This window comes from Zeugodacus cucurbitae, chromosome 3 (assembly GCF_028554725.1).
Source record: "Zeugodacus cucurbitae isolate PBARC_wt_2022May chromosome 3, idZeuCucr1.2, whole genome shotgun sequence".
Lineage (NCBI taxonomy): Eukaryota > Metazoa > Arthropoda > Insecta > Diptera > Tephritidae > Zeugodacus > Zeugodacus cucurbitae.
Window position 1 is genome coordinate 69,983,426 of NC_071668.1, and position 25,516 is coordinate 70,008,941.

A 25,516-nucleotide genomic window follows, 5' to 3' on the forward strand; every position below is an offset into this window, starting at 1 on the left:
TTATACCTTCCACAAAGAAAATAATATTTTCATTTGTCAACATCGGTATAGTGATAGTGAGATTTGGACCTTAATTTAATTTAATAGTTTTAAAAAGAATAATGCATTTACTGTCACTTTTACTTTTAATTCTAGGAATATTAAGATCTCGTACAGAATATTAAATTTAAACTGCGCGTCGAAGGATTTGGATAATTATTTTTTTAGGTTGGTAGTACTATCAGTCACATTTATGTCAAAATATTCATTAGAGTTTGAGTGTCGTTTTGTGAGCTGCTAAAAGTGAGTTGGACACAGTAGTATACCTAGTAAAATGTAAAAATTCTTCTTTTAATGTCATAGACAAGAAACTCTAGGTTCTGGAGAATGTCCCCTATATTCTATAAAATAGTCTTTTTACACCTATTCTGCTACATGGCGCAAGGGTATGGACAATGACAGCAACATGTTCACGTCAAGAGTTTTTTTTATATATGTATGATGGTTTGGCGGAGGATTTATGGTCCTTTGCATATTAACGATGACGATTTCGATAGAACGATGAGGTGTACGCGATATATGGCGACATTGACATAGTTCAGCGAATTAAGAAACAGCGGTTACGCTGGCTAGGTCATGTAATTCGGATGGATGAGAACACTCCAGCTCAGTAGAAGAGGTAGGCCGTAAAAATAAGTACTGTGTCACTAGTTCAACAGTCGTAAATATGTTTAATGGATAAATATTAAGGAAACATTTTAGAAATATATACAAGACGATCAATGTGAGTTCGCTATTGTGGTAAATGTGCTCAGAACACGTACAGGCCGAATCACTGAGAAGGAACAACTTAACTATTGATAACAGTCAATCTCTTGAAGTCTAAAATCAAGATTATGTTTCAAGAAATTATGAAAAAGAAGTGTGTGGTGGAAATAGAACTGAAAATCCTTTATTTCAAAGTTCTTCAAAGTTCAAATTTTCTATCTCAGTTAAGTGGTCACGTGACACTTTCTTGAGTTGTTGCATGATGCAGATCTCGCAGTAATCCGATTGAAAAAATTTTGTTATGAAAAACCATTAATACATGATAAACACACACAAACCTCTTTCAGGATCCACTGGTAATCGGAAGTTAGAACGTCTTATCACCAAACAAATACGACCTGAATGGAATAAGTTACGAACATGTCGATTATTGAAATTTAAGTGACATAAAAACTCTAGTAGGAAAGCTGTCTGATTGGAAGACCACCAGCAGGTGGGAGATACCTTACAACGGTTACTGTAGCAGCTGCTAAGAAGTGAAAGAAGAAGAGACTGCAAGGGACAGGAAAACTATCGGTCAAGGATTCCTTGAAGATATTTCGGAAGTTGCTCACAAGCCGTTTGAATTGATTAGCTTATCAAGGTCACATACTGGTTCAGAGAGGACATAGTAGTGTGAGTGGATTCTGGTCACGATGGTTTCACAATAGACCTCCTAAACCCTAGGTGCGTCCTCAGACATCCACAGTACCTACCTAGGAGATCATTGTTGGTACATACTTATATACGTAGTAGAACTAGGTTGAATGTATTTGAATTTACTTCCTATGAATGAACTATGAACTGAAGTGATACCTTCTCATTTCTGTGTAAAATTCTCTAAAGATCATATGTTTGAAGAAGGAACGAAGTTGTTCATTATTGTAGGAATAACGTGATCGCAATGATTTCGGAACTACTATCACTTCTGTAACAATCACAGAAACTGTAACAAAACATATATACATCAGATCAAACATAGATACAACAAAGTGAGTAAGTTCTCTTCCGTTATCCGTCTAATAAAGGGTGATTTTTTAAGAGCTTGATAACTTTTTTTAAAAAAAAAACGCATAAAATTTTAAAAACGCATAAAATTGAAACGTTAGATTGGTTCATGACATTTACTTTTTGAAGATAATTTCATTTAAATGTTGACCGCGGCTGCGTCTTAGGTGGTCCATTCGGAAAGTCCAATTTTGGGCAACTTTTTCGAGCATTTCGGCCGGAATAGCCCGAATTTCTTCGGAAATGTTGTCTTCCAAAGCTGGAATAGTTGCTGGCTTATTTCTGTAGACTTTAGACTTGACGTAGCCCCACAAAAAATAGTCTAAAGGCGTTAAATCGCATGATCTTGGTGGCCAACTTACGGGTCCATTTCTTGAGATGAATTGTTCTCCGAAGTTTTCCCTCAAAATGGCCATAGAATCGCGAGCTGTGTGGCATGTAGCGCCATCTTGTTGAAACCACATGTCAACCAAGTTCAGTTCTTCCATTTTTGGCAACAAAAAGTTTGTTAGCATCGAACGATAGCGATCGCCATTCACCGTAACGTTGCGTCCAACAGCATCTTTGAAAAAATACGGTCCAATGATTCCACCAGCGTACAAACCACACCAAACAGTGCATTTTTCGGGATGCATGGGCAGTTCTTGAACGGCTTCTGGTTGCTCTTCACCCCAAATGCGGCAATTTTGCTTATTTACGTAGCCATTCAACCAGAAATGAGCCTCATCGCTGAACAAAATTTGTCGATAAACACATTTCGAACCGAACACTGATTTTGGTAATAAAATTCAATGATTTGCAAGCGTTGCTCGTTAGTAAGTCTATTCATTATGAAATGTCAAAGCATACTGAGCATCTTTCTCTTTGACACCATGTCTGAAATCCCACGTGATCTGTCAAATACTAATGCATGAAAATCCTAACCTCAAAAAAATCACCCGTTAGAAAGCGAAATAATTTCGTCAAATTTAAGCTAATATTTTAAAACAAATCTAGCTGTGAATAGTGGCGCTTGAAAGTGATACGAGTACATACATACCATACATATCTCTAAGCGCATACCATTTGTACTAGCATCTAATACGGCATGCAACAAAATCGTAAGCTCGCAAGCAGCAAAACACTTCTACGTGGGTGTTATACCACGAGTATTACTAGCGGCAACTCACTTTCTGCTGGTTTTGTATTGCTGTTGCTGCTACCTTCCACTTCCACTGCTGTTGAGGTGATCGTGTTGCTTGCCGCCACTCACAGCAGCAGCAGCAAGCAACGAGTCGGCGATACGTTTCGCTCGATTTAAATTACCAACGATGCTCGCTTGTTCGCAACGCCGAGCACTCACTTAGCCACTCTGCAGGTAATCCCATGAGTAGGCAAGGCAGAGCACACAAATGCACACACACACACCGCCAAGCATGCGAGTATAGTAAAGCGTGGGCAAGAGCACACTTATTGGCCTGGCTAACTTCTCTTTACGCTTCCACTTGGTTGGCTGCTGCTGTTCGTGCGGCAGCTAAATAAGAACTTTGTTGCCTCTTAGCGATCTTCAGCGCAACCAGTCTACGTTAAAACGTTGTACGCAACGGTTTGTGTTTACGCATACTACGAGTTCGAGTACAAATACGAATACATTCGAAAGGAATTAAGAATTCTTAGTGGCATTCTAAACGTGCAATCGCGTGTTGTGTTTTGCCTATATGTGGAAGAGTGTGTGTTTTCAAGGTGAAGGACCAGTCAAAATAAACGAAAGTGCGAATGTCATAAAAATCGCTTTGAAGCGTCTGATTGTTTTGATTTCGGAGAAAAGTGTCTGAAAACCGGTGAAAAGGTGGCGCTCATTGCAGATCGGTTAAAAGATATAAAATTGGCATTAGTGTCTGTTTGTGTGTTTACACCGTGAAGATTTATTGTTGAAAATTAAAAATAATAAAATTTACTTGAAACGCATCAAGAGCTCTTAGATTTACTCAGTAAATATTGCAAAGGTGAGAAAGTTTTTAGTAATATTAAAGCTACGAAATATATTTAACGGTATATGGTGTCCAGTGAAGTGGTTGTGTTATCCAAAATATACCCTCTTGAAAGAAGATAGTTTCAATATGTAAAGTATTCAGTGACTGAATTTACACCCTTCTTGATACTCTTGTTGCATTCTAGTATACTCGAAAAGGAATTCCGGAGATCAATAGAGGAATAGATCCTATACGAAATTAGAGCGGGTTCTTTTGATTAAGACGCATGTATTTTAGGAATTTTTTAAACTAAGATAAAAAAAAATGAAAAACATTTTTACTTTCCATTTTTTTATATGTTTCTTATTGACATTTTAATAAAATAAGAAAAAATTGCAAGAAAAAAACCAAAATTCGTTGAGATACGGACCGGTGGATTGGGAGCTTAAAAAAAAGGTGTGTCCTGGTTGACGTGATTTCAACCCTTGTAGAGATCTAAAACACAAAAAACAAGAAGATTCTTCATTTGATTAAATAAAATGGCGTCGACTTGAAAAAAAAAATTTTTTGACCCGATTTTTTCGACCTTTTCGAAAACATAGAGCATTGTATACAGAAGATATATACCAAATTTCAAAGGAATCGGTTCAGTAGAACTTGAAATATCATGTCAACCAGCTCAAGAAAAATAGTTTCGAGAAAAACGCGTTTAAAGTTTAGGAGACCGCTCGGCCGGCTCGGACGCCACGTCGGCTGTATCTCCGAAAATAAGTCGAATTTTGAAAAATCCTTCCAAGGTCATAAACTTTCGATGAATGAAAAAAAAAATCGATTTTTTTTTCAAAATCCCAGACCAGAATACCCCCTTAAGCTTTATCGGTGAAAATTTCGTATATGGGAAAGATACCGAGAGCTGAAGAGGGAAGCGAGACGCATTTGCAGAAAAAGAAAGAAAGAGGCAGAAATGCGTGAGTATGAAGAGCTTGACAAGCTGGCCGACAGGGGTAATGCTCGAAAATTTTACGAAAAGATCCGGCGACTAACTGAAGGTTTCAAGACCGGAGCACACTCCTGTAGGACCCCCAGCGGTGATCTAGTGGTTGATGACCAGAGTATACTGTGTTTGTGGAGGGAACACTTCTCCAGCCTGCTGAATGGCAGTGAAAGTACAACACCAGGAGATGGCGAACCCGATTCCCCAATCGACGACGATGGAACAGATGTTCCATTGCCCGACCGTGAAGAAATTAGAATAGCAATTACCCGCTTGAAGAACAACAAGGCGGCGGGGGCCGATGGATTGCCGGCCGAGCTATTCAAATACGGCGGCGAAGAGCTGATAAGGTGCATGCATCAGCTTCTTTGCGAAATATGGTCGGAAGAAAGCATGCCCGACGATTGGAATCTCAGTGTACTCTGCCCAATCCACAAAAAGGGAGACCCCACAATCTGCGCCAACTATCGTGGGATAAGCCTCCTTAACATCGCTTATAAGGTTCTATCGAGCGTACTGTGTGAAAGACTAAAGCCCACCGTCAACAAACTGATTGGACCTTATCAGTGTGGCTTTAGACCTGGAAAATCAACAACTGACCAGATATTCACCATGCGCCAAATCTTGGAGAAGACCCGTGAAAAAAGGATCGACACACACCATCTATTTGTCGACTTTAAAGCTGCTTTCGACAGCACGAAAAGGAGCTGCCTTTATGCCGCGATGTCTGAATTTGGTATCCCCGCAAAACTAATACGGCTGTGTAAGTTGACGTTGAGCAACACCAAAAGCTCCGTCAGGATCGGGAAGGACCTCTCCGAGCCGTTCGATACCAAACGAGGTTTCAGACAAGGTGACTCGCTATCGTGCGACTTCTTTAACTTGATGCTGGAGAAAATTATAAGAGCTGCAGAGCTAAATAGAGAAGGTACAATCTTCTACAAGAGTGTACAGCTCCTGGCGTACGCCGATGATATTGATATCATCGGAAACAACACCCGCGCCGTTAGTTCTGCTTTTTCCCGCCTGGATAAGGAAGCGAAGCGAATGGGTCTGGTGGTGAACGAGGACAAGACGAAATATCTCCTGTCATCAAACAAACAGTCAGCGCATTCGCGTCTTGGCTCCCACGTCACTGTTGACAGTCATAACTTTGAAGTTGTAGATAATTTCGTATACCTAGGAACCAACATTAACACCGATAATAATGTCAGCCTTGAAATCCAACGCAGAATCACTCTTGCCAACAGGTGCTACTATGGACTGAGTAGGCAATTGAAAAGTAAAGTCCTCTCTCGACGAACAAAAACTAAACTCTACAAGTCCCTCATTATTCCCGTCCTACTTTATGGTGCAGAAGCGTGGACGGTGTCAACATCCGATGAGACGGCACTAGGAGTTTTCGAGAGAAAGGTTTTGCGGAAGATTTACGGTCCCTTAAACATTGGCAACGGCGAATACCGCAGAAGATGGAATGATGAGCTGTATGTGTTGTTCGACGACATAGACATAGTCCAGCGAATAAAAAGACAGCGGCTACGCTGGCTGGGTCATGTTGTTCGAATGGATGAAAGTGCCCCAGCTCTGAAAGTTTTCGATGCAGTACCCGCTGGTGGAAGCCGAGGAAGAGGGAGACCTCCACTCCGTTGGAAGGACCAGGTGGAGAAGGACCTGTCTTCACTTGGTATTACCAATTGGCGCCAAACCGCCAAAAGGAGAGATGCGTGGCGCACTGTTGTGGACTCGGCTATAACCGCGTAAGCGGTTTCTACGCCAGTTAAGAAGAAGAAGATAAAAAAAATGAAAAACATTTTTACTTTCCATTTTTTTATATGTTTCTTATTGACATTTTAATAAAATAAGAAAAAATTGCAAGAAAAAAACCAAAATTCGTTGAGATACGGACCGGTGGATTGGGAGCTTAAAAAAAAGGTGTGTCCTGGTTGACGTGATTTCAACCCTTGTAGAGATCTAAAACACAAAAAACAAGAAGATTCTTCATTTGATTAAATAAAATGGCGTCGACTTGAAAAAAAAAATTTTTTGACCCGATTTTTTCGACCTTTTCGAAAACATAGAGCATTGTATACAGAAGATATATACCAAATTTCAAAGGAATCGGTTCAGTAGAACTTGAAATATCATGTCAACCAGCTCAAGAAAAATAGTTTCGAGAAAAACGCGTTTAAAGTTTAGGAGACCGCTCGGCCGGCTCGGACGCCACGTCGGCTGTATCTCCGAAAATAAGTCGAATTTTGAAAAATCCTTCCAAGGTCATAAACTTTCGATGAATGAAAAAAAAAATCGATTTTTTTTTCAAAATCCCAGACCAGAATACCCCCTTAAGCTTTATCGGTGAAAATTTCGTATATATTTTTATTACTGCAATCTCATTATCTATTTAACTTACTCTCTACCTATACAACATTATATGTATATTACTGTTATAAGAGAAATTATAGACAATTACTACACTGCTTGGTACTATGACTTCACTCTCATATTTATAACAAAAATATTTTCAACAATTTTGTTAGGATTTCATGATGTCCGAAAAAATAGAGGATCGAAAAAGTTGTCTGCTGTCTTCAAACGTCTGAACAATTTTATTAGCAGTTTTTTATTTCAAAAGTACTCTTCCAGGTTTACCTTTGGTCATCTAAGGAAGGTAGTCGTTCGTGAATACTTTTTATTGTTGATCGGAAACTCAGATCCCGTAAAGTTGTACACTGTCATACTACGTTGATCGGTATGTGCCTCAGTAACCTTGAATTCATTCTAATTGGCTTCCATTCTATGTAAATTTAAGTTAAGTCCTATTAATTTTGGCAGTAGTGATTGCTATATATAATTGTTAGAACCAGTAATATCAACTTCTTGACAGCGGAAGCATGATTTCTTAAGAGGGTTAACAAAAATTGTATTAGGTCCAGAACATTAAATAACAAAAAACTGTGTCTAAGAGTTCTTAATGCGAACATTTAGAACTAGAATAAAATTGCTGAAATTAAACCAAATTAGAGAAAGAGAATGGGGTATAAAGTTATTTACATAGCCATTTTACAAATATGCTAATATCCTATAACCTTCTAAAATACATAAAACGATATTATAAACGAATCAAATCAACATCAAACTAATGAACATATCATTTCAGAGTTTTTAGCATTTATTCTATTTCTTTAATTTATTTTATATTTCTTTAATTTATTTTTATCTACTTTTAATATTGAATTTAAAATTCTTTTGTAGCACGCGAGTGTCTACGATAATTTGCTGTCTACAAATGTATGCAAATTGTAAACAAGTGTAATATGTCTTTTGTGAAATTTATGTGTCTAAGTGGTAATTCTATGCAAATTCATTCATAACAAATATGTATATCGGCGCGCCCTAATACATATGTATTTATACATACTGAAGTGTTGGTCGATGTGCATGTGTGGAATCTTCAAAGTTTCAAGCCGCCTAAATTGCGATCGCATAACCGAATATATACTGGATCATTTGGCTATGCATACGACAAGCCTATTATAATGTAATTCTACATATGTATTTATTTCAATCGTTCAATATTCATTAATTTTAAAAACAGCTATTACTTGCATATACTGCGGGGGCAGCTTGAAAAGTGAGTGTTTCAGTTTGATACATTTGAGCTCAAGTTTTAGACCTTTCGATTCGGTGCTTTTGAAAATAAAAATTTAATTTCAAATATCTAAAATTGAAAAATATATTTTACTACAATTAAACAGAAATTGGAAATATTGGAGAATAGCGAATCGAACAAACTAAGCCAAATATTTAAACAAACTTAGACTTCTCCTACTAAAGTAGTTTCTTACTAAGCGATTTTTTTAATATTTCAGGGCATAAAATCACCCAACAGCTCATCCTTTTTGAAATAATCGATGACCGTTTTTTTGTAAATTTACAGCCTCGCCGTACGTATCCGAAAGCATTAGATGAGCCTCAGCCGCTCTTTTCTTGGAATTAAAAAATAAAAGCAAAATTTCCCGCAAATGTCGAGAATTCGGCTCAAAAAGTGACATTTTCAGTTGAGAATAAGTTTAGGATGCAAACAAAATTTTATTGGGTTAATGTTGACACAAATGTCAAAGATCGATATAAAACGATTTAATCGACCAGTGCTTGACCCTGGAGACATTCCCACAAATATCGAAAATTCGGCTCAAAAAGTGAATAAGTGAAAATGTCAATTTTCAGTTGAGAATAAGTTTGGGATGCAAACAGATCTCTACAAATATTTTGTTGGGTTAATGTTGACACAAATGTTAAAGATCGAGATAAAAACAAGTAAGGAAGGGCTAAGTTCGGGTGTAACCGAACATTTTATACTCTCGCAATTTATATATTTAACTTTATTTATATTATTATATAATAAACAATTTGACCCAAATATTCGCCATATATATTGTAAAAAGTCCATTGAAACTTGGAAACCATAATATTAGGTTAGAAGCACCGAGGTCCTCGTGTTCGATATATGGGGCCTTAAAAACCTATGGTCCGATTTCGGCGATTTTTAGAATGGGGCTGCCACACTATTAACATAGTATTTGTGCAAAGTGCTGCACCGATATCTTCGCTAGTACTTACTTTATATATTGTAAAGTAAACGATTCAGATTGTCTTCAAAGTTCTGGTATATAGGAAGTAGGCGTGGTTGTGAAGCGATTTGGCCTATTTTCACAATATATCATTGGGATGTAAGGAAACTATTACAAACCAAGTTTTATTGAAATCGGTCGAGTAGTTCCTGAGATATGGTTTTTGACCCATAAGTGGGCGACACCACGCCCATTTTCCATTTTGTAAAAAAATCTGAGTCCAGCATTCATCTGCCATTTCTTATGTGAAATTTAGTGTTTCTGACTTTTTTCGTTAATGAGTTAACCCACTTTCAGTAATTTTCAACCTAACTTTTGTATGGGAGGTGGGCGTGGTTATGATCCGATTTCTTTCAATTTTGGACTGCATTAGGAAGTGGCTAAAAAAAACGACTGCAGAAAGTTTGGTTTATATAGCTCTATTGGTTTGCGAGATATGTACAAAAAACTTAGTAGGGGGCGGGGCCACGCCCACTTGAAATGACATCCAAATACGACCCTTCATAGTGCGATCCTTAATTTAAAATTTTATTTCCATAGCTTTATTTATGGCTTAGTTATGGCACTTTATGTGTTTTCGGTTTTCGCCATTTTGTGGGCGTGGCAGTGGTCCGAGTTTGCTCATTTTCGAAAGCAACCTTCCTATGGTGCCAAGAAATTAGTTTCATCAAGATATCTTAATTTTTACTCAAGTTACAGCTTACACAGACGGACGGACGGACGGACAGACAGACATTCGGATTTGAACTCCACTCTTCACCCTGATCACTTTGGTATATACATATAACCCTATATCTAACTCGTTTAGTTTTGGGTGTTACAAACAACCGTTATGTGAACAAAACTATAATACTCTCTTTAGCAACATTTGTTGCGAGAGTATAAAAAATCGATTTAATCGACCAGCGCTTATCTCTAGAGACATCTATTGGAAAACGGCGGAAACAAAGTTGTAGACATAATATATATCACGATTTTTCAGTCCAACTAGGGTTTGCTTCTTTAATCCTTATCGTGTATAACTTTTTGAGATCTTACCTTCGTTGGTTGTGGTATTCCTCGATAGATGAAACATATATTCGTAACCAGTCTCAAAATTACTAGTTTCTTAACAATTTCCAAACAGCACACTCTAGTACACGTTACATCGATACAATATAAATATGCATAAAAGTATGTATCTATGCAAATATCCAGCTAAACTCGCTAGATCTTCGTGTGGCGCTTTGAATCATACATATTTCTATGGCAAATGTTGTATGTATACAAACCACTTAATAATCGCTTGTGGGCGATGAATTAAATCACTGCGCTCACATTCTCAAGTCCATTTAATTAAAACGATTAGAAATGCTTATTTGGATAATTTGATATTTTATGAGTAGGTTATGTGCGCATTTTGTGTGCATTTGCACTCAATTCGTATGTAAAATATCTTGATTAAATTGCTTTGAACTTAATTGTGTTTGTTGGTTTTTATGTGTTTTGTTTTGGTGAAAATTAATTGGCAAATTTGATATAAACATACACCTGATTTGTTTATACATACTATGTTGTTAGGTGGTTTATAGATTTTGTTTTTTCAAACATATAAATATATACAATCGTAAAAGCAAAGAGCAAGGTGTACAAAAATAAAATAATAATATTTTTATTGAAAAAAATAATAAAAATTGTAGAAAAAAAGAAAAATAAATTTAAATCTATTATTTAATTATAATTAATAATTATTAAAAAAATATTTTTATCAGTAATTGTTAACCATATCTATTTGAGAGTTGTTTAGTACAGATTGGAATACGGATGGAAGAATCAGCTGCTTTCTATCTCTCTTAGGCGATTTATTCCCTCTAAGTTTTGGCGAATTGAACAAAAACTGGTCAATTAGAGATAGAAAGTAACTGAGTGACAATTTGCGAGTGAGCCAGTCCATATTTTTGTATTGCAGAGTAGTGCTATTTAATTATGTGGTCACATATATTTTTCTTCTACAGACATACACTTCCATAACTCGAATTTCTATAAGTCGAAGATCGCCATAACTCGAACTTTTGAATAGGCAATAGCGTTGAGAAATCAAATTTCATACAAATTTCCTTCCATAACTCGAACTTCTATAACACGAAGTTCTCCATAACTCGAACTCTTGAAATGGCAATAGAAGACAAGTTTCATACAAATTTCATTCCATAAATTGAACTTTTCGACTAGGGCATAATTCAAAAATTAAATTTTTTCTATCGAGGCAAAATTTTAAGAGTCCCTCCATATCATATGGGTGCGAACCAAAAATATGATATTACACTTAAGCATAAATCATGTAAGAAAGGCGTGGGATACAGACGTCAAGAGCGAAATAATAGCAACATGTTTTAACGTGTTTAAATAAAACGTTATGCGAGGTAAATAAATAAATCTGTGTATAAATCTATATTTTACAGCTTTTTGGAAAATTTTATATTTTAATAAAAATTCTATAACTCGAAGTTTTTTTGTGGATTATGGTGATTCGAGTTAGAGAAGTTCCACTGTATATGTATATATGAAATATAAATCTATGTACACACTCAGAAACAATAATTACAAGATTTCCAAGATCCATTACATTTAATCGAAATATACAGCAGATCTTGACCTTGGTCAAATTATGTTGCTATTAACAATATTTATGTAGATTACGCTGAATATTTGGATGATCGAAAAAGTTTTACATTTATTTTTTATTACATCTTTAATTGTTTACATGCATGCATACATACATATATACTCATATATTTACTTATTATGAGTTTAACCTTCAACGTTGCTCGTAAAGTTTACTAATGTGCAGAAGCTAAATGCAAATCGGGTTAACATTTATGTGTAAATGATTGCTATTTAATCTAAATAAATTATAAAAAGACAGGAAGTATTTTATTGATACTTAAACCTTGATTGATTTGATTTGGGGAAAAAATAAATTAGTATTTTTTTATATTTTAAAGCGCTGGCTAAAGTTCCAAAATTGGCTTATTAAACTTTTCTCTCAATTTTGTACACTTGACAAATAGAAAAATTTTATCATTAATATTTATAATGGAGCATTCTATTATATTACAATGTTTGAAATTATATATTGTACATAAAATCTTTATTTATATTCATGAAATAGGTTTTAGAAGAACCCTCAATTCTCAACAGTAGTTTTCAACATATAACAAACCTCTTGATCTTACTACTTTGCCTTACGATATCCTTTGCCATTTCCTTTATAATTCATTGCATACATATATGCTTCCAGATTTTCGAGATTCGAATGATATCTATACCAGAGATAGCAAAAGTACAACAAATTTCAAAACACAAGTTTTGAACAAAAAAAAAAATATATATAACTGATAAAAAAATTTTCAACCGTTTTCCCAAATAAGTTACGGATATTAGCAACCTCTCGTGAGATCACTAGGGCGATTAATATTAAAAATAAAAATTAACGGTTCTAAGTTTTTATAAAATTCCCTACGCTTTACAAAACTTTTGAAATTTTTATCTATCTGAAACTTATTTGACTAAATGGACTAACTTCCATTGATTCCGGACAATTTGAAGTAATTTTAAATATATCAAAGACTCTGAAGAAATTTCTAAAAATTTTCGAACTCATCTATTTTCAAATTGATATCGTGCTATCAAATGGTTCAAAACTGGTGAGTCAGCTCTTATAACCTAGATGAGCTAAATATATCGAAACGATGTACATGTCGTTAATTTGGGTAATGTAACATTGGTTAATTTGAGCTAGGTCTACGTCTATGAACTTCCTAACCATTATTTCCGGTCCGCGTTAGTATCGGTGCGTAAGATATACTTATAAAAGTATTTTAAAGAGAATATTATATAATTCCTAATGGTGCTTTTAGTCCAAAAAATCAGTTATACCTATTCATAAGACCTCGCACTTCCATGTATCAATAAGTCAATTACAGTGAAACTTCCATAACTCGAACCTTCTATAAGTCGAAGATCTCCATAACTCGAACACTTGAATTGGCAATAGCGTTTGGAAGCCAAATTTCAACAAATTTCCTTCCATAACTCGAACCTTCTATAACTCGAAGTTCTCCATAACTCGAACTCTTGAAGTGGCAATAGAAGTAAAATTTCATACAAATTTCCTTCCATAAATCGAACTTTTCGACCAGGATATTATACAAAATTTAAAATTCTACTATCAGGGAATAATTTTAAAAGAGTCTTTCTATACCGTATGGGGGCAAACAAAAAATATGATTTTATACTTATAGATTTCGTAAATGGTGTAACAAAGGCATGAGATATAGACGTCAAGAGCCAAACAATAGCAAACTGCAACAAACAAAATTACAAAATACATGTTTAAATGTACTTAAATACAACTTGTTGCGAAGTAATTAACTAAAACTGTGGGCAAATCTATATTTTACAGTTTTTTTTTAATTTATGTTTTAGTGAACATTTCTATAACTCGAAGTCTCTCTAACTCGAATTTTTTTTGTGGATTATGGTGATTCGAGTTAGAGGAGTTCCACTGTATTATCGAAACTGACCACGATCGATCCATAAACTCATCTAAAAATAAAATACTGTTTATCGAGCTCATATTTCATATAATATTTTGGTATATATTTTGAAATACTGTCCTCTAAAATACAGTTCCATCCGAATTTGGTATTTCTTACACTATTTTATTATTTTCGTATTATCATCTACCAAATTGATTGCTTTATCGCCTTTCTATTGCCAATTAGGGTAAATTGATTATTTTGTGAATATTTATTTTCGTAATTAAAATAAAATTTTCATAAATGTTTATAAATTTATTTGCATTTTGAGAAAGACATTAATATTAATCAAGAATGGGCATTTAAAAAAACAAATGACTGCTTTTGCTTGCGCTTACACGAATACATAAGTATTTACACTCTCTGAAGCACACACACACACCCATCTTCAATATATTTAGTTTGTTTACCTTACCCGCTTGAAATGCTTTCTTAGCGCGTTCACTTGCTGTGAATGTGTCTGACCATAAAAGGTTAACTTCTGCGTATGTTTGTGTGTGTGCATGTGTGGTTGATGCTGTTTTCACCACCTAACTTGTTGTTTTTGCGTTGTATTTGATTGTTTTTGTTATTTTATCTCTTGCTATGACTGTTTTCGCCGCTGTTTATCTAACGAATTCGATTTGAAATCTATGCGTAGGCGCTTAAAGGTATTTCCGCGTGAATTGCTAAGCTGCGGTTTTACACACACACTCAATGCTCAGAAAGTAGAAATACTCGTATTCGAGTTGTAAACAAGAAAAAGAGCGCAGCATTGTTGTTGGCAGAATATAGTTATATGTTATTGATGTGATTATTCTTTTTTAGTATTTGTGTATGTATGTTTGTATGGTTATTCCTACAAAAATAAAACTCACTGTTTTTCTATTGAATAACTGAGCGTTAGCCGCTCTTAGCGCGAAAAGGTTCACGCTAACATTTTATATGTACTCTCGATATTTTCGCATTTAACCCGCATTAAATCGTGGCTATTTATTATTATTTGCCGCGCACAACGGAAGTGCTACGCAAATCGCAAATTTATGACTGTCAATCCCTATATAATTATAAGCTTAACACTTCATGGCGAATAAATTTACTTTATTTTGATAATTTTTTGGTTTTTAGGGCAAATTGCGTGGGAAGCTCTTATGTAAAGATTTCAACAGAAAAATAAAAATAAAAAAAATATTTCTGCACTAATTTTGAGATGTTTTTTTTTGCTAGGATTAATAGACTTATTGATTTTTTTTTCAGAAAGTATTTTATAAATAATATAATAATAATAAGGGGTTAGGGGTAGTCAGGATTTTCAAAAAATAATTTTTTGCGTTTTCGTTAAGTGTAATATCTTAAAAATGTATGTATGTAATTGGCGTTGAACCGTTTCGATGAGAGCGCGCCACTCTTCTCTTTCCTTCGCAGTTCGGCGCCAGTTGGAGATTCCAAGTGTAACCAGGTCGCTCTCCACATGGACCTTCCAACGGAGTGGAGGCCTTTCCCTTCCTCGGCTTCCTCCGGCAGGTACTGCATCGAACACTTTCAGAGCTGGAATGTTTTCGTCCATTCGGACAACATGACCTAGCCAGCGTAGCCGCTGTCTTTTTATTCGCTGAACTCTGTCAATGTCGTCGTATAACTCGTACAGCTCATCGTTCCATCGTCTGCGGTATTCGCCGTTGCCAATGTTCTGAGGACCATACATCTTGCGCAAAATTTTCCTCTCGAAAACTCCTAGTGTCGTCTCATCTGATGTTGACATCGTCCAAGCTTCTGCACCATAAAGCAGGACGGGAATGATAAGCGACTTCTAGAGTTTGATTTTGGTTCGCCGAGAGACAAATAACAAAGAGCACTCAGTCCATCTTTAAATGCGTTTTTCTCAAAACTATGTTTTTTGAACAGGTGACAATTCGAAAACAGTTCAGTAGATTTTTATGAAATGTATACAGCTTATGAATACATAATAATCCTGGACCTGGACGATGCCCAGTCAGAGGAAGTCAGACTTTCCACATAACACAATTTTAAATTCCATAAGATTCTTTCACTTTAAACTATATAAACCAAGCAGCAATTCAGATATCGGAAGAAAACTTTACAATGGCAAAGCCTTCAAGTTGTAGTACCATTTATAAATTGTAGAAATCGGATCATAATTATAAAAGCACCCATGTATCTAATGTGAGGAGCGGCAGTGAAAATATCTTCCAACCTTTAAGATATCTTTTTGATATTCGGAAGACATATTTTTCCGATAATGATGTGCTTTGATACTAAAACTTTATAGAATCGGGTAAGAATGGCCAAAGTCTTGGTGGGTTTTATACTGTATATATCAGTTAATATGTAAGATATCGTATAACCTTGGATATGCTATAGTTTGGTAAATCCGTTATTCTAATGGACTTTATACGGAGCGGTCAAATTAGTTATCTTAATCTTGTTTGATATCTTAATGGAGTTATCTATCCTTCGTTCAAGCACGAGTAAATTGTATCTCGAACACTTGTTCAAAATTTCATCAAGATGGGTTGAGTAGTTTTCGAGAAAATTTGACAACCGACTTTGAAAACACGGTTCCGAGAAAAACGCGTTTAAAGGTTTGAGTAACAATAATACCTGACATGGAGCGCACACCTTCCAAAGGCTGTATCTCCGAAACTATTATTCGGATCGACTTGAAAATTTAGGACAATATTCTTGAGATAAAAATAATAATAAATTAATAAGCCAAAAAACAATAAATCGATTTTTTTAATTCAACGAAACCCATGTAACCCCTTAAGTCCTTTCAACGGTACATTATTTCTGTACATAATGCGGTTCAGCATTAATTATAAATGAAATCGGTCCCCAAGGTCCTCTAACCTACATTTACTCAACAGAATATCTTCCACTCCTCTGATTGACTTTTTTCATGGATTTAATTTATATCTCAGTATTATTTTGATTCACTTTGTGTCATTCGGCAGTACAAATTAATGGTATGTACTTTCACATCATCTGATTTTTTTCGGGGCAACAATTATTTTTAGGAGATTAGGGATTGCTCACTGAAAGATAAATAATAAAGAATGTTTGTTGAGAAAAATATATATATTGTTTGGCTTGCATTTTATTCAACTTCAAAAAGACTTTTTTATCAACAGATATCATCACTGCAGATTTAAGATTCGATGTAACAGGTAACCCTGTCACCAAAATAATCACATCCCCACTTGTATACACGTCACATACTGGCTGTTTCTATTATCTTCTAAAGCCATTTGATAATCTGCTTTGATGGAAGGGTTACAAATCGCATTAACAGCCGTTTGCCTGACTAATTTAAAGGATTTTTTCCGGTAGTCTAAAAAATACAACAAATCATTGAAATCAATCGGCGTGTAAATAGAAGCTGCTTAAAATGAGGAATAAATAAAAAACAATAGTGAAATGAAAATTTCAAGGTCTTGTCAAGCGAGTACTTAGTTACCGCAGATGTGCGCATAGGGATTAAAAATGAAAAACGAAAAAAATCGTATGTAAACAAACCTACACTCAACTCAACTCAACCCCAACTAATATTGAAATAATAAAATCAAAATAGTGCAGGCAACTGAACTTCTGTCGCCGACAGCTTAAATCACTTAAATCGTTTGATTGACGCAATAAAGCAATATAGTACTACCTAAAAATAAAAGAACGCGATAGACATCGAGCTATCTTATGGCGATCACCCACACTGGCGTCTCTTGACAGTTTATTGTCCACTGCCTAGCTTTTGTTGTTGGCGCGTATTGTCTATGCTGTCAGCGGCTGCTAGTGGACAAATAGCAGTGGGCAATTTGAAATGATCATATGTAAATACATATGTATGTGTAAAACTGATGCTTTGATAATATTTTAATCACTGTGGCATTTTGATTGATTAAGAAAACTGTGTCATAGTCTTAATATACGAGCTATATGGGCTATAGGCTTAAGTATGTTGTCGCAACACAGATGAAAAATACATAAATGAAAATTAGCAGATCTTGCAATCATTTGCGGAACTCTCAAGTGGGGCAAATATGAGTATTAGGCGAAATGCATTTATAAATCACAAATGATTAATTATGCTAAATTACAATAGAAATAAATGTTTTATGCGAATTTAATTTTTAGAATATATTAAGACAAGTAAATGGCCTATTTATTTAAAGCGGATTTGTTTTATTATTTTAGAGGGTTATATATAAACTAACTTGTCGTTATTGTAGCGAATGCTGTTTCATAAATAGAATTTGCGTATCTCAGGTGTAGAAAAATATATAGAGATCTCGAAGACTGTATTAGTCGTGGAAAAATTGCAAATATAGGAGCCAGAGTACTTTTATTTAATATCGAGATCACATTCACGTCTCTTCCGAGTACATCGCATACTTTGAGGAGGATACCAAAATCGTTTACGTAATTGAAAAATAATTGGTCCCATCATCTTAAAATTAATTTTTAGAGCTTTCTCTTTCTCAATTCATGTTGCTGGTTTCTAAATAGAAGGTTTTGTTATGCTTGGACTCCCGATTAAAAAAAATTACATTTTCAGAACATGTCTTCTCAAGATAGAAATATGCACTGTCTGAGGATTAATACAACCTGCTGAAGTTAAACTTTTTAACTTATTTATAAAAGGATAAAGATATATAAAGATAAAGGTTTGTAAGTTATACCACCGATTGCTTGAAATCGTGTTCGACATAACTATAAGAAGAAATCGAAATTACTAAATAATCTTATTCAGCATGATCTACATCTGGTAAATATATGTAGATAGCTCCTTTAACTCAAGAGTTGATTGTTTTTTGTCTCAACTGGTGTTCTTAGATGTGGTAGTATAGAACTGAGTCGTGTCATACTCTCTTCCAAAATTGTATTTTTACACTCTCGCAACAAAAGTTGCTAAGAGAGTATTATAGTTTTGTCCATACAACGGTTGTTTGTAAGTCCTAAAACTAAACGAGTTAGATATAGGGTTCTATATATCAAAATTATCAGGGTGACGAGTAAAGTTCAAATTCGGATGTCTGTCTGTCCGTCCGTCCGTCCGTGCAAGCTGTAACTTGAGTAAAAGTTGAGATATCTTAATGAAACTTGAAACACATATTACTTGGCACCCTGAGGTGTATTCATGCCCATAAAATGGCGAAAACCGAAAACCTATACAGTGTCATAACTAAGCCATAAATAAAGTTATGAAAATAAAATTTGGAACATAGGATCGCATTAGGGAGGGGCACATTTGGATGTAATTTTATTTTGAAAAGTGGGCGTGACCCCGCTCCCAAATAGGTTTTTTTTTTATATAATTCGCAAACCATTTCTTTTAGCCATTACGTTATACAGTCCAAATGAAAGAAATCGGATAATAACCACGCCCACCTCTCATACAAAGGTTATGTTGAAAACGACTAAAAGTGCGTTAATTCACTAACGAGAAACGTCAGAACCACCAAATTGTACGTAAGAAATGACAGAAGGGAGCTACACTGAGATTTTTTTACAAAATGGAAAATGGGCGTAGCTTCGCCCACTTATGGGCCAAAAACCATATCTCAAGAACTACCCTACCGATTTCAATGAAATTCGGTATATAACACTTTCTTGACACCCTGATGACACTGGTGGAATATGGGCGAAATCGGTTCACAACTACGCCTACTTCCCATGGAACTCAATTTTGAATCCTTTTGATTCTTTCACTTTATAATGTATACATAAGGAACCGATAAAGATAGCGAAAAATAAAAAAATAAAAAAAAGCACAAATACTGTATTTGAGCTGTGACATCACTTGTGGAAAAATTGTCAAAACCGAACCATGACTTTTCAAGGCCTCTGATATCAAACATGAAGAACTCAGTGCCTAAGGGTAATTTTTCACCGAAAATATACGTAAATCTCTAAATAAATTGCGAGAGTATAAAATGTTCGGTTGCACCCGAACTTAGCCTTTCCTTACTTGTGATATATATAACCCTATATCTAACTCGTTAATAGTTAATTTCTATAATATTTCCACATTAATGACGAGGTCTCAATATGTGCCAATCATGGTTCGAGCTTTCATTAGATTCATAGATCTTGTATTAAGCTCTTTCAACTCAAGAATTGTGTTCTTTCGAATAAGTAAACCGGGTTTCTCAAATATGGTAATATATAACTGGATTTTAATAAAGTTTATTTATATAATATTTGAACGTAAAGGATGAGATCTCTACATTTTATAATCACCGTTCGTGCTTTCATTAGAAAGATCCAGCCATAGCAGGTGCCTAAGTTTGATTCCATTACAAACAACTCGAGTATACTATCTATAGCATTAAATGGATAATAATTAAAATCATAATCCAGTTCTCCTTCTTTCTGCGGTCTCTTTCGTACTCGCCCTCTCTTATTTCCTCGGCAATAAACTTTTGATCGGTATTCTCGAAATTATGTACGTAATGTCAGGAGATCAACGCCGAGTTTGCTGACTAATAATTATTTCTTAAGAATTCATTTAATTTTAATAAAATCTATTTTAATCTAATCTTTATCTTTTCCTACTAACGCAGGTGAAAAGCTGATTCTTTAATATAAAAAATTCCATCATCAAACCATGAATTGGCTGTATCTCCTGACGATAGCAGCCTTTTTGGCTGTGAGCAGCGTGAATTCGCTTTCACTTGATCCAGGTTTGTGAAGCATACATAACCTAAAAAATACTTAATTACAAGAATATCTATTTACAGTGGCCTCCACTGAGCTGGAGCAGCATATAAAGAAGGGTGATTGCGTGATATCAATGCGACACATACGGTAGGTATTCACTCAAGATTAGAGTCATTGTATGTGCACCAAATCAATATAATATATTTTTCTTACCGGCTTCAGCCCGCGTCGCAAGCTACACATATCCATTGAAGCGCTCTTTATGATCGATTTCCCTACGTTGAAACATAAATTATCCTTTTTCCTCGATCGCATGAATCAACGTGTCACTTTGGATGTAACGGCCAATGGTGCCACTGTATCGAAACATTTCGAATTGCCGAATACGAATGAGACCAGCACAATACGTTCACTGGCATTGCATTTCCATAAGAATCGCATAGCAATGTTGGTGGATTGCAAGGAGAGTTCAACGCATGAATTAGATGTCAGCTTGACGGAGCTCTATGCGCAGATGGACACAGATCCGGTTATTAAACTGGTGAGTATTCAATTTGAAAAGAGTGTGGTGGTGCGTGGACATGAGATATATATTAAACATAAATTTGTTTTTAATTTTTTTATTTGCCAGTTCAGGGAACGCAAATACCCATTGTACTTTGATGGACAACTGGAGCCGGCGCTGCAGCGCACCAATTGCCAAAAGGGCGTGCACAAGCGCAATAAAGTGCACATGATGCGTACTCAGGTGGCGGGTAGGTGTAACACATTGCAATTGTCATTGATTTACATATGTCTTTTATTTATTACTTCAACTGCTTGCTACGCGCATGCGTATGCCACTCACTATTGTAGCCAATTTGTATTGCACTGATTTGCATTAGTTCATCGATCACTTTCCTTTATGATTTCTATGTGCCACAGAGAAGAATAAGAAACGCGATGTACGCAATTGGTACAACAACGATTCCAATGATAAACATCACGAGGAGGAACGCACACCAATTGAGGTTGAGCAGCGCGGTGACATTCCCATCATGCATGGCGATTGTGAAGGTATGTATAAACTCAGTCATATACATATGTACATAAATGAACTAAAATTGTGGGCAACATTCCAATACTATACTCTTTGTGTGACCAATCCCAAATCTATCCTCATTTGTGTGCAATAATATTTTTTTATAACTAGTGAAATGCCCTGTAGGAATTTCATTGATTTGAATACCTGTCAAATACTGTCCTCTTAAATCCATCTGCCTGATATTCGCTGTGAGAGTATTACATATTATAAAATTAGTTTAAATTGTTGTTGTAATAAAATAAATCATACATATATGACAGATGTCGATCGGTAGGTTTCGCCAGTATTTACACCATACGCACTTTTGTATCCTTATATCTAGATATCTACATACGTCGAGTTTTCGATCTCGCTCTGAAAGTATAATTTCATCTTTTGTATAGACTTTCGAAAGCCTACATATGTGATATCAGAAATTATGGACCAAAACTCCATCACCAACTTTAACCGCCTTTCTTCTCAAGGGATGCAGTATTGTGTGGACTAGAAAATTTTATTTAACTTTAAGTTGGTTGAAAAGGGATGCAAAGCTCTCTTTGCATCATTAGCCCTATTGCGCTCCCCAGAGGTACCCTCAGTAGATTTGACGAGACTTCTAAATATTTGCCATCACATCTGCCCAATTGCTCTTAGATTATAATTATAATTAACCGACTGAAGACTGGGCATTCGCAAAGATAATATTCGAGCATCTCATCATCGTCTGCGCCCTGCATTCCGCCGATTCTAGTCCTCATATTAAACTTTTACGGCCGGCATCAATTAAGTAGAAACTCTTGCCAAAATAGAGCTCAAAGTTAACTCATCCAGGAGTTTGACTGAGTTATTTGCAATCAAGCAATACTCCTTTATAAGATCTAATGTCAGATACTTTATCAAAGCCTCTAGTATTATCAATTATGGAGAGAACGTTAGACTGATAGTATTCATCGTCATTGCTAACCCCTTCAATTATGGAGAGATCGTTAGACCGAAAGTATTCATCGTCAGTGCTAACCATTTCCGTTAGGGAGGTCGAAGAGTTTCTTAGTTATGAAGTGTTTTCACCTCCAATTTATTGTGTCAAATATTTTCTTTGAAATTCTTATTAGTTACCTTCGAAAGTTGAGAACCACCCTATTGCGCTGGGTGTTTCTCCTTACATCTATATGTTTCTTTCATACTTAGTTCGATTAAACGTTATATTAAATATTTCAAATGACTGCAATTTTGGTTTTTATTATACTAATGAAGAGTCCTAACGTCTTGTCGAATCATAGGGGCCTTTGGCAATACGCCAGGAGTATTTGGGTGTCACAAAGTACTGTCCTAAGTACTATGATGTTTAAGTGAGATTCTCTATAGATGTGGAGATCTACAACTTGACCTTAGCTAACCTCATGAAGTTATTAATATTATTGATTTATAAGACTATGAAACCCGAGTTAGAACACATACGTTTAGAGTATTGTACAAGAAAATACCGTTGGACCTTATGGAATTAAATATTTTTGGATTCATCAAGTGCATTGGGATTGTTTTCCCACAATAACACAAGATATTTCATACATCCTTAGAGCATTTTATAGATTAACTGCGACTTAATGACCTACTAAGTCTAGTAAAGTAAGGGTTAATTTGCAATTTCATATTTGAAATATTCGATCAACTCGGCAGTCGCCGAGTGGGCGTAAGTGGAGCAGTTTTTATGGCTGCGAATATAGTTAGATAGATACGGCTAACGTACAAATATAACGTACATACAAATATACAAAATTGTTTCGCTTCGCAATTCAAGCTCCACAACAAAACTATTGTCAACCGCTCAGTGTCACTGTCACTGTCATTGTCACAATCAGGGTATCGCACTCTAACAGCCGCATGCAACACGCAGCTGGTGCTAGTATGCGCACGTTCAACAACCATAATACCATAAAACTACAACGTACAACCATTTGGCTATTGTTAAAGCGCGCCTCTAAGCTAAGCTTTGGTGTGGATTACATTAAGCTGAATTTAGAGCGTATTTGCAATTTGAGAAGTGTTGTAGAAAAAGAAGAAATGCGGATTGAATTGTTGCGAGCTCTTGCACTACACTGTTGGCAATATGAGCTCTGGAGTGTGTTTGTGGCGCAGCAAAATTAAGCTCCAGAGGCCACTTAAGCCACCACCAGCACTAGATATTCAAGAGTCAGGTATATGTGTATATGGACGCATGAGCGGTGACTTCCCACGCTTTGCTGAAATTATACGCAAAATAGTATATCCATACCTGTGGAAGTATATATAGCTGAGGTTGTATTGTGTTGTTTTTGCTTGGCTGGGCGTGTGCGCAACTGCGTCATAATTCCGCGCTGCGGCAAGCTTTATATGTACATTTTGTTGTATGTAGCACAGCTTCATGATTTATTGTTTATTTTTGTTCCTCACCTTTTTGTTGTTTTTTATTTATTTATACAGTTTTTTGCTTCTATTGTATTATTTTTGCACATTTACGGCATAAACGCATCTTCTCATTGTTGTTTATTCATAAATGTTTTTTCAATCTTTTCTACTCACCTTTAATGTTGTTCATTTATAAGTATATACAAAAAACACATTTTTTTTTCTTAATTTTCTGATTTGAATTTTTATTTATCTCTTTTTTTCTCATTTTATTTATATTTATTTCTTATCCAGACGCCCTCGCAAAATCATTGAGCGACCTCATGGAATTGGTGAAACTTTTGCGCGAAGATATCGCCAACCAACGTCAAGAGATCACCTACCTACGCCGCTTACTCGAGAATTGCGCCGGCTGCAAGGAGCCGAGCAGCAGCAGTCTACGCTTGGAACCGACATGTCGCAATGCTAATCCCTGCTATCCAGGTGAGCCTATAGTATTTGAGAACAAATACATGCATACTTACATACATATGTATATATATGGACATCTCCATGCATATAATACACATTTACATACATTTGAAATGCCTGTAGTATGACGTAAAATTTACGATTTTGTCACCACTTGCAGGTGTTGAGTGCCGCGAAACGTCTAGTGGTCTGAGGTGTGGCCGCTGTCCGATGGGTCTCGTGGGCGATGGCAAAATTTGTAAGCCGGCCGTCACTTGCGCTGATCGTCCTTGTTTCATGTAAGTAAAGCGATTTACATTTGTATAAATTGAGAAATTCGTTTAAGAAGTCTTAGGGTTTGAAATATTGTTTAAAAATCTTTGTTACTATCTCTTAGACGCGATAGTTGGCGCTCCTTACATTATATTATATCTCATTTTAACTAACCATTCATTGTATATTTCAAACCCCTTAGATCGCCATTTGCCTTGACAGTAGAAGTCTTTATTCATACGTATTATGAACAGTTTCATGTTTCAAAGCCATTTCTAGGTCTCACTTTAGAAATTATATATTTCTCAAGTTGTCCAATCATTATTTGTCTCATGACAATGACCTATTGACCTTTTAAAACAAACCTTTAAAACTAATTCGTTATTGACTTTAGATATTATGAAACTCTTTGATATGAAACGATATGTGTTCAGTAGTTTAAAAGCCAACACGAATCACATTGGTGGGGAAATGATTCTGGATTCAAATGAGATACCACAGAATTGCTTGGTTAAATTAAAATGGTTCAAAAAGTTGTTGGACGGTATATATTTCCCTTTTAAAGGAAAAAAGGATCAGTAGTCTCTTAAGCAAATGATGGAAGTGGAAAGAAAAACAGGAAAAATGTTCTTCAGCTAAGTACTTTAGGCTGTGTCGAGTCAAACCCTAAAAATATATATTTTTTAGTAGAGATCATCGTTTTAGAGATTTCATTGCTATGCTTGAAAATCAGTCCTTTC

The 25,516-nt window shown here is 35.5% G+C and overlaps 1 protein-coding gene across 1 annotated transcript in view; it reads left to right on the forward strand.

The window, feature by feature from the left end:
- Positions 1-3,326: 3,326 nt before the first annotated feature.
- The window catches only part of LOC105217915 (uncharacterized), a 32,685-nt gene continuing 10,495 nt past the window's right edge, over positions 3,327-25,516 (forward strand). The window contains exons 1-8 of the mRNA XM_054226675.1: positions 3,327-3,779; positions 20,509-20,628; positions 20,686-20,752; positions 20,828-21,146; positions 21,237-21,360; positions 21,530-21,661; positions 24,348-24,536; positions 24,685-24,802. Of these exons, the coding sequence (XP_054082650.1) occupies positions 20,553-20,628; positions 20,686-20,752; positions 20,828-21,146; positions 21,237-21,360; positions 21,530-21,661; positions 24,348-24,536; positions 24,685-24,802 (1,025 nt within the window). The 5' untranslated portion in view covers positions 3,327-3,779; positions 20,509-20,552. The remainder of the gene's footprint in view (positions 3,780-20,508; positions 20,629-20,685; positions 20,753-20,827; positions 21,147-21,236; positions 21,361-21,529; positions 21,662-24,347; positions 24,537-24,684; positions 24,803-25,516) is intronic.